General features: G+C 44.4%; 1 protein-coding gene across 4 annotated transcripts in view; it reads left to right on the plus strand.

Annotated features, from left to right (window-relative positions):
• Positions 1-18,329, plus strand: part of PTPRO (protein tyrosine phosphatase receptor type O) — a 127,168-nt gene that overhangs the window by 50,355 nt on the left and 58,484 nt on the right. For all 4 annotated transcript variants that reach the window (XM_040435111.1, XM_040435120.1, XM_040435129.1 and 1 more), the window contains 6 exons: positions 86-197; positions 2,060-2,211; positions 2,477-2,597; positions 2,751-2,890; positions 16,084-16,216; positions 17,329-17,449. In XM_040435111.1, the coding sequence (XP_040291045.1) occupies positions 86-197; positions 2,060-2,211; positions 2,477-2,597; positions 2,751-2,890; positions 16,084-16,216; positions 17,329-17,449 (779 nt within the window). The remainder of the gene's footprint in view (positions 1-85; positions 198-2,059; positions 2,212-2,476; positions 2,598-2,750; positions 2,891-16,083; positions 16,217-17,328; positions 17,450-18,329) is intronic.

Below are 18,329 nucleotides of genomic sequence, written 5' to 3' on the forward strand. Positions count from 1 at the left end.
TACAGTGCTGTGGAATATGCTGGGACTATATAAGTAATAAATAATGTCTCACACCTAATAAAAACAGCTCACATTATTCTTTCAGAGACTCAGCAACTTACTCCCAGCCTGGTATTATAACTTTAGGGTGACAATGGTAACATACGGAGAACCTGAGCAGAGCTGCTGTGACACATCTACTCTAAGCTTCATAACAGGCAAGTATTCTTTTCCCGGATCACTTGTGAAGACAAGTGTGTAGACCATGACTGTTTTGTTCAGCAGGACTAGTTTGTAGGCCACATCTAGTCTGTGCACCAACCTCATTGCGCACACCAAGACAAGTTTGTGCACTAAGCCCAATGTGTAGACTAGAGATAGTTTATGCACAGGGCCCAGTATGAAGACCAGGACTTGTTTTTGCACCAAAGCCATGGTGTAGTCCAGAACTACACTCATTTGTGCAACAGCTCCACTGTGTAGACCAGGACTAGTTTGTGCACAGCACAGGGCCAAGTGTGAAGACTAAATGTAGTTTGTGTACCAGACCCAATGTGTTGACAAGGGCTTGTTTATGCACAGGACCCAGGGTGAAGACCAGGACTAGTCTGTACATCAGGTCCAGGGTGTAGAACAGGAACACACTACTTTGTGCAACAGCTCCAGTGTGTAGACCTGGACTAGATTGTGCAACAAGCCCAATGTGTTGACCAGGAGTAGTTTGCACACCAGCCCATTGTGAAAACCAGTTTAAGTTTGAGTACCAGGCCCAGTATATAGGCTAGAACTAGTTTGTATACCAGCCCAGTGTGTAGACCAGGAATAGTGTATAAAAAGAAAGCGGCTCCACACAAAGAACAGAATATAGACAGGTGCACACCCATCGGCTTCCCAATGCTGTAGTAGTATAAAAAGAAAAGGTGAATAAAAAATCGGGGGGCACTCTATATGTGGACCACGTGGGACGCCGCGTAGGTCCTGGCAGCGCAAAGAGAAATCACAGCTTCCAGACGGCTCCAGTTGTAAAGACTTGACACAGGACGGCACAGCCTGCATATGCGTAGAGTGGTAAAGTACACAATATAAAGCCACGCTTTGGTTTTTATCTCACATTAAGTTATAGAGTTTGCTATAATTGAATACCACCTCCCTGATAAATAAGCTCCGGGTACTAGATACCTATATGTGTTGAAGAATTAACCAGTTATACCGTTATAATAAGGGTTTTTGTGCACGCCATCCAAAGGTGGACAGTATTAGAAAAATAGTGGTGCATGGACCTAAATGACACTATACCTAATTGGGATGTTGCATTCCAGTACCCCTTGTACCCACAAAGATTTAGGGGAGGGCTATACCCCAATTCTAAGAGCTTATTCACACAAATGTGACCATTTTGCAGTATTTTCAATATATATCTCTTGTCGTATTTGTTATTTTTAATACTTAGGGTGTTTTTACATGTATAGGCCTAGGATATTACCATTTTATTATTTATTGTGAATAAAAAGTATTTTATGCTATTGGTACATTTATAGTTGTCCATATGTTGCTGGTTATAGAGTGCCCCCCGATTTTCCATTCACTTTTTCTTTTTAAAACAGGAATAGTTAATGAACAGTGCTCAATGTAAGGACCCCGACTAGTTGGCACACCAGGGCCAGTGTGAAGACCATAACTACTGTAGTTTGTGCACCAGGCCCAGTTTGTAGACCAGGTCTGACTAATTACTCATGCTAATGCTCAAGGACCAGAGTGTAGACAAAACTCAGAGCACAAATTAGGCTCCAATAAATAGTTTCCCAGAACCACATTCCTTCTGCATATTCCCTACTTCTTATCCATTAGGTGATATGTGAATTGTCTTCTTCATCTGGATTTACAGATAAGGTTTCTTACCAGTCAAACCAGGGTCCCATCATTTAGGACATTTTCCTCTGCTTCCAGTTTATATACCGTATGTGGATATTTCACAATGTTAGAAGTGTTTTAATATAAGAATCATTCCTTTTGTGCCTTGTCTATTTGATCCATGTAGCACAGTCTGGGTTCCTATTACTCCTCATTTCCTAATCCACAGCTCCTGTAGCGCCACAAATTGTGCATGTGGAATATGTCAGACACCTCTTGTACGTCACCTGGAGATATGGAGAGAAAACCTTCGACCTGTCCCATTCCAGGATGTTGCACTGGCAAGTAACAGCTGAAGGAAGGAAGCGAATAAAGAAAAGTGTAAGCTGACAGCAGGGCCATATTATTAGATGAAAGATTTAAATATTTGATTAAAACATTTTAGCATGCTCTGCTTCTTTCCTGATTATCACCACGTTTTTGGCCAGGGAAGAAGAATGTTTTTGGGATTTATTTAAGCTGTCCTTTAAACTCACAAATGACACATATGCTATGGAATCCTAATTTCCAGTGATAAGATCTCCAGGAGGAGAAGTAGAAGTAGGTTGCTTAAGTCTCATGACCAATATTAATACTTTGTTTTCAGGTGTCCAGAACTACAATGACAGCAGTGATGAGTCTTCCAGCTGGAGACATCTATAATATCACTGTCACCGCATGTACCGAGAGGAGCAGTAACAGTTCTCTTTCTCATCTGGTTAAGTTAGGTGAGTATATTGGAATGAGAACACCTCTTAGGTTAATACACATGATGAAGGTTTGTTTTTGTGATTGATGTTATATGATGTGATTAAAATATTATCAATATTTTATTAATAGTTTTAGGATATTACCATTGATGTTTTTCTTCTTTGTCTTAGATCCAGCTCCCCCAAAATCTCTTTATGCCGTCAACAAAACGCAGACGTCATTCACCCTCTTGTGGGTAGAGGAAGGCTTATCTGATTACTTTGAGGTAGTTTGCTGGCGCTTGGATCCAGTGCAGAGTGAATATGAGAAGGTAAAACATAGATACTGTGACATATTGTCCCATTTACTGCGTTTGTGCAATATGTGGCCCTTTTCCCACAGAAATCCCTCCTGCCGTGATAATTATCTGTTCCAGCACTCAACGATTCAGTGTTGATTATGTTTCTAATGGGCTTCTAATGTGGGACATAGACATTAATACACTACATATGTAAAACATTTATATAATAGATATAAGAATAAAATGTTCAATATATAATGTAGTAAATAGTACAGTGTACAGTGTACAATAAAGAAATATACCATACTGTAAACAATAAATAATATGTACTATACAGGATACCGTGTACAGTATACAATAATAATCTTTATACAGTGCCAAAATATTTCTCAGCACTTTACAATCCAGAGTGCACATGTATAGAGTAAATCAGACAGTACATACTGTAGTAACACACTAATCAACAATTCAAACAATAGGAGTGAGGTCCCTGCTTGCAAAAGCTTATAATCTCTGATGAAATAGGGGAAACACAAAAGATAAAAACACAATTTACAATACAGTGTACTGAGGGGCGTACCTAGAGCATTTGGCACCCGGGGCGAACCCTTTGTTTGGCACCCCCCCCCCCCCCTTTTCTTCAAGCCAAACCCGAACAGAAGGGAGGGAGGGCCCCCTTCCAGGCCCCGCCTCCAGTCACGCCCATGTCCCGCCTCCAACCATGTCCCGTCTCCACCCCTGGTCGCTGTCGCACCGCGATCGTTACTCCCCTGATCCCACGCCTGCGCCGTCCCTTTAGTATTCGCGGGATTTACGGGACGAAGAGGAGGACGTCAATCAACTGCACATGGGCGTGCCACTGCCAAAGGGTGAATAGACGGAGCCTCTAGGTGCTGCAGGAACGTCCTCATAGCACCTAGAGGCTCATTAGCATATTATAAGTCTTTATTTTAAGAGAACGGCGGCAGCGGCAGGCAGGGAGTTATGTACTGCTGACATCAGCACATCGCTAATGTCAGTCAGCTACATAACATAACGTTTTTTCTGATGATTAACAGATTCAGAAACACCCCACTAAACTTTTTTTTTTGGCTTCTTATAATCCCTATACTGCGATATATGAATACATAATGTTATTAGTCATTTTGGTTCAGTAGATAATGAATAAAACTGACTTTTATAATATGTAAATTACCTGTCTACCAGCAAGTAGGGCGGTTACTTGCTGGTAGCAGCCGCATTCTCCCATCATAATGACGCCCCCTCCGCATGTTGATTGACAGGGCCAGCGATCGTCCTCTGGCTGGCCCTGTCTGCTATCAAGATCTCGCGCCTGCGCCGTAACGGTCTTCAGTCAGCGCAGGCGCACTGAGAGGAGGATGCTCACTCGGCCGCTCCTTCCTCAATGCGCCTACACCGATGACGTCACATCTACACCCGGCGCAGGCGCATTGAGGAAGAAGCGGTCGAGCGAGCGTCCTCCTATCAGTGCGCCTGCGCCGACTGAAGACCGTTACGGCGCAGGCGCGAGATCTTGATAGCAGACAGGGCCAGCCAGAGGACGATCGCGTTCGCTGGCCCTGTCAATCAGCATGCGGAGGGGGCGTTATTATGATGGGAGAATGCGGCTGCTACCAGCAAGTAACCGCCCTATTTGCTGGTAGACAGGTAATTTACATATTATAAAAGTCTGTTTTATTCATTATCTACTGAACAAAAATGACTAATAACATTATGTATTCATATATCGCAGTATAGGGATTATAAGAAGCCAAAAAAAAAAAGTTTAGTGGGGTGACAGAAGCCCACACTGTTACATACAATTACACAATTCAAATGTTTTATATTTATACCTTTTTAGAAGTGAGTGACAGACTAGGACAGGTGTCAGGACTCAGAGTCAGGACTGTCTTGGTCAGGTTGAAAAAACTGCTGCACAGGGCACAGTGGGCACTGGGCTGGGCACTACATGGGCAGGCTCAGGCTGCTGGAGCTGGACTGGAGAGGAGAAGAAGAATGATTTCTCCCACGGAGCTCCCTCTGCCTCTCTCTCTGATGTCATCACTTCCTGTGGACTTGACTTCCTTATCAGAGAGAGGGAGGGAGGGACTGGGAGGCAGAGGAGGCAGGCAGGGGAGGAGCGAGGGGAGGAGACTAAACAGTGAGTGAACACAGCGCTGCCTGGCATCACTGTAGTGTGTAGACTGGAGGAGGGAGGAGGGAGGAGGGGGAGGGGGGACTGGGGGAGGGAGGAGGGGGGACGGGGGACTGGGGGAGGCTCGGGAGCGCTGCGCTCAGCTGATCACCTGGAGTGACAGCTTAAATATGCGATCGGAGTCTCGGTCGGACCACACTGCAGTTTGAATGAATAATCCTGTGCCCGGGTCTAAGAAAGGCTTGTACCCGGGCACAGGATTACAAACCCGGACTGTCCGGGTCAATCCCGGACGGGTGGCAACCCTAAGTGGATGGAGGGGTGACTCCATCATGGCACCCCCCTTGTGAGTGGCACCCGGGGCGGGCTGCCCCCCCCCCCAGCCCCCCCCCCCTTGGTACGCCACTGAGTGTACTATATAGTACATCATACCATGTATAATATATAATGTAATATACAGTACAATATATAATGTAGAATGGAGTTTACAATGCACCATAAAATGTAAATTACAGTACATAACTTACAATACACTACAAAATCTTTGACATGTGATATATGACATAGAATCTACTGTACACAATACAATGTATATTTCAGTGTATAACCTACAAAACACTGTATATTCTGAATGGAATTAGAGAATCTAAAAATACACTGTATCATCATTTAATGTATATGACACTAAAGAATCTACTATACACTGTACAATGTATATGTCACTATGGCATCCACCATGTATCCATGAAACTCTTAACCCCCTTCAGGACCCTGCCATTTTTTCACCTTAAGGACCCGGCCATTTTTAGCAAATCTGACCAGTGTCACTTTATGTGGTGATAACTTTAAAACACTTTTACTTATCCAGGTCATTCTGAGTTTGTTTTCTCATCACATATTGTACTTCATGACAGTGGTAAATTTGAGTCAAAATATTTCATTTTTATTTATAAAAAAAAATCAAATTTACAAACAATTGGGAAACATTAGTAAATTTCCAAATATTAAAATAGATAATAATACCTCCAAAAAAGAAAATTTCCAAAACCCAATTTTTTAAAGACCAGTTCAATTATGAAGTCACTTTGTGGGGCTTACATATTAGAAACCACCCATAAATTACCCCATTTTAGAAACTACACCCCTCAAGCTATTCAAAACTGATTCTACAAACTTTGTTAACCCTTTAGGTGTCCCACAAGAATTAAAGGAAAATGGGAATGAAATTTCAAAATGTCACTTTTTTTTTAGCAGATTTTAAATTTTAATAAATTTTTTCTGCAACACATCAAGGGTTAACAGCCAAACAAAACTCAAAATCTATTACCCTGCATCTGGAGTTTACAGAAACACCCTATATGTGCTCAAAAACAGATGTATGGGCGCACAGCAGGCTTCAGAGAGGAAGGAGCACCATATGGCTTTTGGAGAGCGGATTTAGCTGGAATGGTAATTGGGAGCTATGTCGCGTATGAAGACTCCCTGAGGTGGCCCTACAGTGGAAACCCCCAAAAAGTGACCCCATTTTGGAAACTACACCCCTCAAGGAATCTTTTAAGGTGTGTAGTGAGCACTGAGGGGGTAGAGCATTAGAGGAAAGTAGCATCTTCTTCTCTCTCACTGGCAGACTCAGTATCGGAGGCAAGCATGGCGTATGCCTCTTCAGCAGAGTATACCGTTGGGATGAATGGGACATTTTTATTTTATTGGAAATGTGTAAAGCTTTATTTATTGTGAGAGGTGTGTATGTTGTGTTTTCACATGTGAAGGGGCTTGTAATAAATTTTAAATAAAATTTTGAAGAAAAAAAGGAGAGAAAAAAAATTCTGTAAAAAATAAAATTCTGAACTGACATTAACTGAAATATATATATATATATATATATATATATAGTGGGGATTCACTCTGGTAGGCAGGTTAGCGGACACAGTATACACTGCGTGCAGAATTATTAGGCAAATGAGTATTTTGACCACATCATCCTCTTTATGCATGTTGTCTTACTCCAAGCTGTATAGGCTCGAAAGCCTACTACCAATTAAGCATATTAGGTGATGTGCATCTCTGTAATGCGAAGGGGTGTGGTCTAATGACATCAACACCCTATATTAGGTGTGCATAATTATTAGGCAACTTCCTTATCTTTGGCAAAATGGGTCAAAAGAAGGAATTGACAGGCTCAGAAAAGTCAAAAATAGTGAGATATCTTGCAGAGGGATGCAGCACTCTTAAAATTGCAAAGCTTCTGAAGCGTGATCATCGAACAATCAAGCGTTTCATTCAAAATAGTCAACAGGGTCGCAAGAAGCGTGTGGAAAAACCAAGGCGCAAAATAACTGCCCATGAACTGAGAAGCAGCCAAGATGCCACTTGCCACCAGTTTGGCCATATTTCAGAGCTGCAACTTCACTGGAGTGCCCAAAAGCACAAGGTGTGCAATACTCAGAGACATGGCCAATGTAAGAAAGGCTGAAAGACGACCACCACTGAACAAGACACACAAGCTGAAACGTCAAGACTGGGCCAAGAAATATCTCAAGACTGATTTTTCTAAGGTTTTATGGACTGATGAAATGAGAGTGAGTCTTGATGGGCCAGATGGATGGGCCCGTGGCTGGATTGGTAAAGGGCAGAGAGCTCCAGTCCGACTCAGATGCCAGCAAGGTGGAGGTGGAGTACTGGATTGGGCTGGTATCTTCAAAGATGAGCTTGTGGGGCCTTTTCGGGTTGAGGATGGAGTCAAGCTCAACTCCCAGTCCTACTGCCAGTTTCTGGAAGACACCTTCTTCAAGCAGTGGTACAGGAAGAAGTCTGCATCCTTCAAGAAAAACATGATTTTCATGCAGGACAATGCTCCATCACACGCGTCCAAGTACTCCACAGCGTGGCTGGCAAGAAAGGGTATAAAAGAAGAAAATCTAATGACATGGCCTCCTTGTTCACCTGATCTGAACCCCATTGAGAACCTGTGGTCCATCATCAAATGTGAGATTTACAAGGAGGGAAAACAGTACACCTCTCTGAACAGTGTCTGGGAGGCTGTGGTTGCTGCTGCACGCAATGTTGATGGTGAACAGATCAAAACACTGACAGAATCCATGGATGGCAGGCTTTTGAGTGTCCTTGCAAAGAAAGGTGGCTATATTGGTCACTGATTTGTTTTTGTTTTGTTTTTGAATGTCAGAAATGTATATTTGTGAATGTTGAGATGTTATATTGGTTTCACTGGTAAAAATAAGTAATTGAAATGGGTATATATTTGTTTTTTGTTAAGTTGCCTAATGATTATGCACAGTAATAGTCACCTGCACACACAGATATCCCCCTAAAATAGCTAAAACTAAAAACAAACTAAAAACTACTTCCAAAAATATTCAGCTTTGATATTAATGAGTTTTTTGGGTTCATTGAGAACATGGTTGTTGTTCAATAATAAAATTAATCCTCAAAAATACAACTTGCCTAATAATTCTGCACTCCCTGTAAAGGCAATGGACCAGGTTTTCAATCAATCTTCAGTGTTTATTCACACGCATAAGATAACACAACAGTCCCTTTTCATGCTAGGTACTTGTTCACACACAGAAAAAACTAAATAACGTTCACCTGGTATCCTGGGTGTCAGTTCACACCCAGCTGAATGCTCAGCCTCAGAAAGTCCACTTGCAGGCTGTAAGGCTACTTTCACACTAGCGTTCGGGGCTCCACTTGTGAGTTCCGTTTGAAGGGTCTCACAAGCGGCCCCAAACGCATCCGTACTGCCCTAATGCATTCTGAGTGGATGCGGATCAGCTCAGAATGCATCAGTCTGGCAGCGTTCAGCCTCCACTCCGCTCAGCAAGCGGACACCCGAACGCTGCTTGCAGCGTTCGGATGTCCGCCTGGCCGTGCGGAGGCAAACGGATCCGTCCAGACTTACAATGTAAGTCAATGGGGACGGATCCGTTTGAAGATGACACAATATGGCTCAATTTTCAAACGGATCCGTCCCCATTGACTTTCAATGTAAAGTCTGGACAGACCCCTCTGAACTACTTTCACACTTAGAATTTTTTCGAAACTATAATGCAGACGGATCCGTTCTGAACAGATCCAAATGTCTGCATTATAGGAGAGGATCTGTCTGTGCAGACACCAGACGGATCCTCTCTGAACGCTAGTGTGAATGTAGCCTTAAGCGGCCTGCTCGCCTGACACACGGTCTTCACTGTCAGAGGGAGGTAATCCACACAGCTGAGACTGCTGGATGGGTTTTTATATCCCTGCCAAAACCCGGCCTGGAGCGTGGGGAAAAGCATATTGTGCACTTTTTTTGGGTTAGCATTTAAGCCAGCCTTCCTAAGGGAGTCAACTACAGCCTGTACTTTAGGTAGGTGACTTTCCCAGTCGGTGCTATGGACAACGATATCGTCCAGGTACGCCGAAGCATACCGACGATGTGGACGAAGTACAATGTCCATTAGCCTTTGAAACGTGGCGGGAGCGCCATGTAGACCAAAGGGTAATACCTTGTACTGATACAGCCCCTCTGGCGTGATGAAAGCCGTTTTTTCCTTGGCAGCCTCCGTCAAGGGTACCCTTTGGTGAGGTCGAACACAGAAAAATACCGGGGTTGGCCTAACTTCTCAATAAGCTCATCTACTCGGGGCATGGGATATGCGTCAAACTTGGACACCTCATTCAGTTTGCGGAAATCGTTACAGAACCGCAATGTTCCGTCTGACTTGGGTATTAAGACTATCGGACTGGCCCATTCACTTTTTGATTCCTTGATTACTGGAGCATTAGCTGCACTGGCTTGTCGCCGAGCCTCGGGTACCCGGTATGGTTTTAACCAGACTTTTGCGTGACAATCTCATGCCAGATTATGGACGTGCGTCCAGGGAGGTCCTCGAACACATCTGTGTTCCCACTAATGAACTCCCTGGCTTCCTGAGCCTGTTTAGAGGAGAGACTGTCAGCAATTTTCACTGTGGCAGCCGCTTCCCTTGCTTCGAACAGAGGGGCCGAAACCGCTTCCCCTAGGAACCCTGGTAGTGGGCTGTCTTCCGTGCAGGTTTCCCTATCTTTCCAGGGTTTGAGCAGATTCATATGGTACACCTGCTCTGGCTTCCGTGTACCGAGTGGCATAGTCGAGGACAACTAAGATGACGTGTTGGTGCCCTCTAGCGGACTTCAGTGCTGGGCCTATGAGATCCATAGCGATCCGCTCGAATGGAACCTCAATAATCGGGAGAGGGACCAGGGGACTACGGAAATGTGGCTGGGGGTTGGTTATCTGGCAAGTTGGGCAAGACTTGCAATACTCTTCCACCTCTCTGAACACACTGGGCCAGTAGAACCGCTGTAGAATCCGGTCCTGCGTTTTCTGCTGGCCCAGGTGTCCCCCAAGAATATGTTGGTGGGCTAACTCCAACATTAGCTTGCGATACGCCTTGGGCACCACCAGCTGTTCAATATGCTCACCCCAAAATGTATTTACCCGGTACAGCATCTCCTGTTGAACCACAAAACGGAGGAACATAGACTTGGCCCCCGGTTGTTGTGGGTCACCCTCAACTACTACCACATTTTCCCAGGCTTAAGATAGAGTCGGGTCCTGGTGCTGTGCTGCATCAAATTTATCTCCGGAGACATTGAGGTCTGCCAACTCTGGACCCGGCGGCTAGTTCTCCACGTCTCCCACCATCACACTTAGTGGGGTTGTCTCCCCATCTTCCACCAAAATGGCGGTCACCCCTACTGCTGGCCCTTTGGACTCAGGCTCCCAGGGTTCTAGACTCCCTCCTGAGCCGGGTCACATCTGTCTCCCGGGTATCGTTAACTTTCGTATCCGGCCATAGTGCTGTCTCTCCCAATTATTAGTACATAGTGCAACTTTGTGGCGACGGCCACCTCATGAGTCCACGTGCCGGCCACAATGGATAGTGACACCAGGGCGGTGGGATAGTCCTTTATGTCTCCATGGATGCACACTACGCCTACTTTTCGGCCAGTCTACTCGGCGGGCCGCACCAGGGCAGCTCGTACCAGGGACACCAGGCTCCCTGAGTCCAGCAGCGCCACTGCCAGGGTATCTCCCACTTGTACCTGGCACAGGTGACTATTGTCTATTGTCTCGGGGTTACCGGATGCACACAGCCTCCTGGCATACATTGAGGGGCGGTAACCAAAGTTAATGTCCATGGGTTCACCCCGATGCGGACATTCGGCCCTTATGTGTCCAGGCTTGTGACACTGCCAGCAGACCAACAGAGCTGGCTCTGCAGGGGGTATGTACCGGGCAGGTATCCTGGGTGTCAGTTCACACCCAGCTGAATGCTCAGCCTCAGAAAATACACTTTCTCGTCTGACACACGGTCTTCAGCCCTCAGCACAGAGCGCTCCACTGTCAGAGGGAGGTAATTCACACAACTGAAACTGCTGGCTGGGTTTTTATATCCCAGCCAAAACCCGGCCTGGAGCGTGGGGAAGAGCCACGCTCCAGGCCGGCTCTTACTGCACTTTGGCGGCTCCCAGTAAGAGCCGGCCCGGATCGGCTTTACAGCCATACTAAATAACAAATAGTGTCAGTCAGCACTAACTGCCGCTGACACTTAAAATTACCGGATCTTACCTCACCGAGGCCAGGAATCTCGGTGACACATACCTTCCGTCAATGATGGTGCGTTCATGCAAAATTCTAAACTGACACTAACTGAAATTTATATATACAGTATATACTGTATATATATATGGATATATATATATATATATATATATATATAACTACTACTAACTGCAGTTCTTTTTTCGCACAAAAAAATTTAATAAAAAACCCTCAAAAATGTGCAGATGTAAATGAGCACACTACTGATCGGTGCTCTGCAGCACACACACAGATTGTGCGTGCGTGCAAAAACTGTAGTATAAAAATTCACTACAGTGTTAAAAAAGTGAACACTGGCTAAAAGTTAACAGGGATGGAGGGTGGTTTAGGGATCTGGAACAGCTGCAAATGAAAAAAAAAAATCAGTGCAGCAATTCCAGATGTTGTTCTTCTCTTCTTTCAGCAAGAAAAGTTGAAATCACAGTGGTGGTGCACCACAAGTCCCAGCAAGCCAACAAGCCACACAAAAAAAGCACAGAACTTCTCTGCATGCTTTCACCAGCTAGAATGGCTGCATACAGGGAGGTTCAGCCCTTTCCTGTGCAGCTATAGCGCTGCCATTGGCTGGAGTGTTGTTCCAGCCAATCGCAGCGCTGACAGGGGACGCCAAACACTGGTGTGCCCTGCCTCACCTTGGAGGAGACAGTTGCTGACCGGTTCACCACTGGTCACCTCCACCTGACCAGCCCCCCGCCTCCCCGTTAATCGCCCCACAGCTCCATACTGCTTCCGGCTTTGCGATGTGCCAGTCTTCATTGACCGGCCAATCACAGCGCTTGGAGCTGCAGCGGGGCGGTGCTGCACCATACTGCCCTTACCTGGCATGAATGCCTGCCGGTAAGAGCAGCCATGGTGCCCCGATTCCCCCGCGATTCCCTCCCAGCACCCCCCGGACCTTGTGCTGTACATGTACAGTATGTCGCTGGTCGTCCAGCTGTGATGTACATGTATGGCAAGGGACCTTAAGGGGTTAAGGATAAAACGTAGTTTGGTTTATAGTACATTAGTACTATAGTCCTTTTCTTTTTTCACCTCTGCATTTCAAAAGCTAGCACTTTTTTATTCTTCTGTCAACATAGCTATATGATGGCTTGTTTTATGTGGAATGAGTTGTATTTTACAGTATAATGCCACATGTTTCAGGCAACAGTGTTGTCATTGTTTTTAGGGTTTCATTTTTATGACATGTTTTACGACATTTTAACTTTATTTTGTGGGTCAATACGATTATGGAGATAACAGATTTATACGGTTAATATTTTAGCTTTCTTAATATTTTTAAAAACTTTATTCAGCTGTTTTATAATTTTTGAGTCCCTTTCTGTGACTTGAACCAGCGTTTGTTTGTTGCTTGTACTGTACACTATAATGCTTCTGTATTATAGTGTATAGGGATTTCTACAGGTACCCCTTTACATCTTACCAGAGTCAGGATGTAAAAGAGGCCTGGAACACGAATGGCCTGGGGCCATCAGCAAGCTACAGTTGCCATTACAACTACTCAGCACTCTGTAATTGTGTTCACAGTAGATGATCAAAAGACAGAGGGAGCTCCCTCTCTATGTCTAAACTCATAGATGCCATGATTGCTGCAGAATGGTCGGCCTGCCAGGATAGGAGTTATCTCTGATCCTAGCAGTGAGAGCTTTTTGTAAAATACAAAACAAACTCTGTTTTGTATATTACACTGTAGAATCTACCACACCTCATAACCATGCAGTGTATATGATACTATAGAATCTAAAATCATTTAAAATACAGTCCTGATCAAAAGTTTAAGACCACTTGAAAAAAATCATATTTAGCATGGCTGGATCTTAACAAGGTTCTAAGTAGAGCTTCAACATGCAACAAGAAGAAATGGGAGTGAGACAAAAAAAATGTGTAAAATTTTGAAAAACTCCATTAATCTCCTAGGGGGGCAAACATTAGCCAAATGATTTATACCCCCACAACAGAAACAAACCCTCCTCTGAGAGCTGAATCCTCTACTATCAGAGGCAAGCAAACCCAGCTGCATGGCCTCCTCCTCAGAGGGGATTGAGACAGACTAAGACCCCTGCACACTGAATGAGACAGCCCCACTGTCCTTGGGCTGAATATGACAGGAAAGAGTAGTCTCCTCTCTCTCTCTAAGACACCTGTCAATACGAACAGCTAGTGACATGGCAGACTCTAACGACACTGGTCTCTCATGAAAAGCAAATGCATCTTTTAATCTTTCCGAAAGACCATGGCAAAATTTACTTCGGAGTGCAGCATCATTCCAACCAGTATCAGCTGCCCATCTCCGAAATTCAGAACAATATATCTCTGCGGACTGTTTACCCTGGCATAAAAGACGCAGTTTAGATTCAGCTAGAGCAATACGATCCAGGTTATCATATATCTGCCCCAGGGCTACAAAATATTCATCCACCGATCGGAGGGGCCGTGCCCCCACCGGCAGCGAAAAGGCCCAAGACTGAGCGTTATCCCTGAGCAGCGAGATGATGATCCCGACCCTCTGCTCATCATCACAAGAGGAATGGGGAAGTAGGCGAAAATGGAGTTTGCAAGCCTCTCTAAACGAACAAAATTCTCACTACCCCCGGAGAACGTATCCGGAAGCGAGATCTTAGGCTCGGAACAAACTCCATGAATGCCAGCAGAACCGGTCACCTGAAACTGAGACACAGTTTTACGGAGATCTGCTACCTCCAGCGAAAGACCTTGCATGCGGTCAATCAAGGCTGAAACCGGATCCATGCTTAAGACGGTTATGGTGGTTTATAATGTCACGGATGAAGTTGCAGATAGCTGGAACTTATAAATAAACGACCGACTGGCTTGATTCCAAACTAAGGAGCATATAGGTGACCCTATAAAACCCTAAGAGCTCTCCCTGACTGCTATGCACATGCAAGGATCTCAATGGTAGACTATTGCATGCCCACGTACCTAAGACTGTGTGACACCTGAAAACCCTATAATAGTGAGGGGACACGACCACCGGCTCCCTGCACTTAATACGGACGGAGTCAGGGTCACCTAGAATCAAGCCAGCAAGGAAACACAATAAAGGAAAAGACTTATCTTGAGCAAACAGCAGCAGCAGCCTCCAGCAGTGAACACTTCATCCAGGAAGTAGTATAAACCACAAAGTGAGGCAGTATGGGAGGGAATATAAAGGAAGACGATTAGTCTAAATAAGTGACACCTGGCAGAAGGAAAGGAGATGACAAAGTGAAACCAAAACAAAGAACGTCATACAAGAGGTAGAGAAGAACATCTGCCAGACCTTCTCACAGAACTGGTGGTGACAACAACGCTAGCATCCCTGCTGCCGTGTGCACAAAGCACATGGCAGCAGGGAAAGTGTGAAGTCCTATTCACCCTAATAGAGCTTTATCAGAGTGAATAGAACAAGGGATTAAAAGATCCCAGGTTCTAGCCCCTAAGGGGGGAAATTGTTACTAAATAAAAAGTTTAAAAAAACACCAAAATATTAAGTATAAATCACCCCCTTTCCCAATTTTATATATAAACAATAAATAAACATATCACATATCGCCACGTCCAAAAAGTCCAAACTATTAAAATATTTTTTAAAATCTCCTATGCGGTGAACACCGGAACAGAAAAAATAAATAAATAAAAACTGCGCGATTCGACTTTTTTAAATGCGGAATGCACGTGGCTTTTTTTGTGTTTTTAATTTTTTTCAGGTGGTATCGAATGGTATCCAGTATCGCAATACTTTTTTATCGAAATCAAAAAAAAAATTTGGTATCGCAACAACCCTAGTCCCTTCCACCCCTGAAGCTGACTGAAGTTGATTTTTACCTTCATTGTTTCAATCCCTGTCGGCTGTGGAGTAGGGGGGGGGGCGTGGCCTAACGGATTGGGGGAATGGCTTAGTGGGTCCTGGGGGCGGGGGTTTGAGGCTGGCCTGAATGGCCACTCTACCTGCCCCCTGAACTGTCACTCCGCTCCCTTAACAGTGTCATCCACAGCGCCCTGCCCCTTTAAAGCTGACCTGCAGTAGTGAAGAAAAATGGCTGGGTTGTTATAAAAAACCTGGTGTAAAACTGTGTGTATGTGGAGACTAAGGACCTGCAAGCTTCTGTTGGCTGATAAGGGAGATGTGACTGTGTGTATGGCAGTTGGGATATGAAGAGAAAGACCTGCAGGCTTCTATTGGCTAATGTAGGTCATGTCATGTGCCATATTTGAATTTTTTTGGAATATCTCAGGAACGGTACGTGCTAGAGAGCTGTGGCCCCCACAAGTTTTCTTTCCAGGTAGCAAGGGATGTGTATACCAAGTTTCGTGGAAATCAATGGTTTTGATTGATCGCGGAACATACATACATACATAAATATATACATCCTTCTTTATATATATATAGATGGCCAACTCTGATTTTTATGTTCTAAGGATCCGGTGAATGTCTTCTCACATGTGGTAACCATAGCCAATCTCCATCCGGGGACGTCTTACAACTGCAGCATCAGCACAGTCAGCCACCACACTCACAGCATTCCCACCTACATTGTTGTCTCTACATTGGGTAAGTGTTCAGATATGAATCCCAGCATCATTTACTTCGTATTTGTCCAAAGTTGTTGTAGTTACTGTAGTTAAGTTTGAATGGTGACTCTCCCATGTGATCTCCCCCCATCTTATAGACAATGAATGGACATTACAACCTGCAGAATTCAGCCACCAGTTTAATTGTTCTCAGCACTGGCTTTCTATAATCACAAGAATTGTGCTTACATGAGGCCTGGCATCGGGCATACAGTATATGATAAATCCAAGCGTAACTTTTGCCTTTTATCATTGTCATATAGGTCCAGCTTTTAGCACTGTTTAAGTGAATAATAATCTTTATAGTGCACAGAGCTCAGGTCCAAATCTCCAGCGTAAACATAATTACATAAATGCCGCCTGCAGCCACCACTAGAGGCAGCTCACTACATATTGTGTTATTATGTAGCTCAGTGTATACTGTACAAAGTATGCTTCTAAGCTCCCCCCAGTGGTGGCTGCAGGTAGCTGTAATGTTAAATTTAACTATCAACTATAGTGCGTGACTGGAAATGTATGGTTTTTACACATTTTCCTCACCCTTTACTGCATCTAAATAGCAACATAGATCAGCAGCAGATTACATTACATTCTACAATGCGAAGAAAAGACACTAGGAGAGTAGTAGTGCTTCCTTATTTTCCATGCACAGTTGTGACAAGCGGGAGGCACAGACAGACTGCATATCACATCACATCCTAGAGTGTGGAAGACTGGAACCTAGGGTTGGGGTCTTTTACTGTGGAATTATAAGCAACTTTTCACTTTAAGCTCCTTGAGTAGTATGAGGCTGGGGTGGCTTATCCAGTCTATTGTCTCCTAATTCTTCATAATTATACCCTGTTCTGAAATGACTAGCAAAATCACAAGGACCCTAGACAAATTAACTGTTTGTCCAGTGCCAAGTGACCTTCAGATCCTATAGAGTGATGTCTATGAGCAGTGTGGGCATACTGTATATAATAAAACATACACACACCTTGAAGACAGTAGCCTAGTGTGATCAGTTGGGACCTTCATGGCCTGAAGCCTGGATGTTCAGACAATGTGTATGGAGGAATTGTAGAAAATAATCTCTGTTCTATCTCCTAGTTGCTGAGGTGAACCCCAATGTTGTGGTGATATCACTGTTGGCCATTCTTAGCATACTGCTGATTGGGCTCTTACTGGTTACTCTGATTGTCTTACGCAGGAAACATCTCCAGATGTCAAGGTAATTCAATGACACAATCACCAGTATATGCACGTATCAGGTCTTACATCTGTTCTGCACCTGAGGTGTATATGATCTGAGCATTTATTCAAACATGCATTTTCTCTGGTCACAACCAGTAGCAAACACTGCACCAAAACTCCACTGTGTGAACAAGGCCTATTATCTACCATAGGTCAATCAACATCTCTTTGCAATGCATATATTATTCACTACACAAAGGTAAGTGGACACCTAAACATTTGTTCCACCTACATCTCATTCCAGAAGCTGCTGGATGAGCTAGAAGCTTCCCGCCCTCCCTTACTACTCTAACAGCCACCACTCATGGTTGTACGAATTTACATGTACACGGTCACAGCAGCATCAGTGCCTGACACATATTAATGTTAATTGACGTAAAATGTACCAAAATGTGGCACATTTCTGTAGCATAATGTTGCTTTCCATTTTTTCCATATTTATTAAAGGGCTTCTGTCAGTAGGATTAGGAACATGGGCATCAACCTGGCTGACATTGGATATGTGCTAATGTCAGCTGAACATAACTATATTAGTCCCATCTCACTACATGCTACCGTTATTAAGAAATGAGCCTCTAGGAGCGGGGGGTGTTGCTCCTGCTCCTGGAGGCTCCGTTCTCTGGCCACGCACTGCTAGACTTGATTGACAGGACCAGGCAGTGTTCACGTTATCCTGCCTGGCTCTGAGTTCGGCTGAAGAAAGGATGCTCGCCAGCTGCGAACTTGAGCGATGCCGGCATCACTGAGGAGGAGATGGTGTACTGTAATGTATGCACCGCAGGAGCAGTAAGGATGTCCACAGCCGGCAAGCATCCCTTCTTCACTATACCTGAGCCACATACTAAATGGCTGGAGAT

This window comes from Bufo bufo, chromosome 1 (assembly GCF_905171765.1).
Source record: "Bufo bufo chromosome 1, aBufBuf1.1, whole genome shotgun sequence".
Lineage (NCBI taxonomy): Eukaryota > Metazoa > Chordata > Amphibia > Anura > Bufonidae > Bufo > Bufo bufo.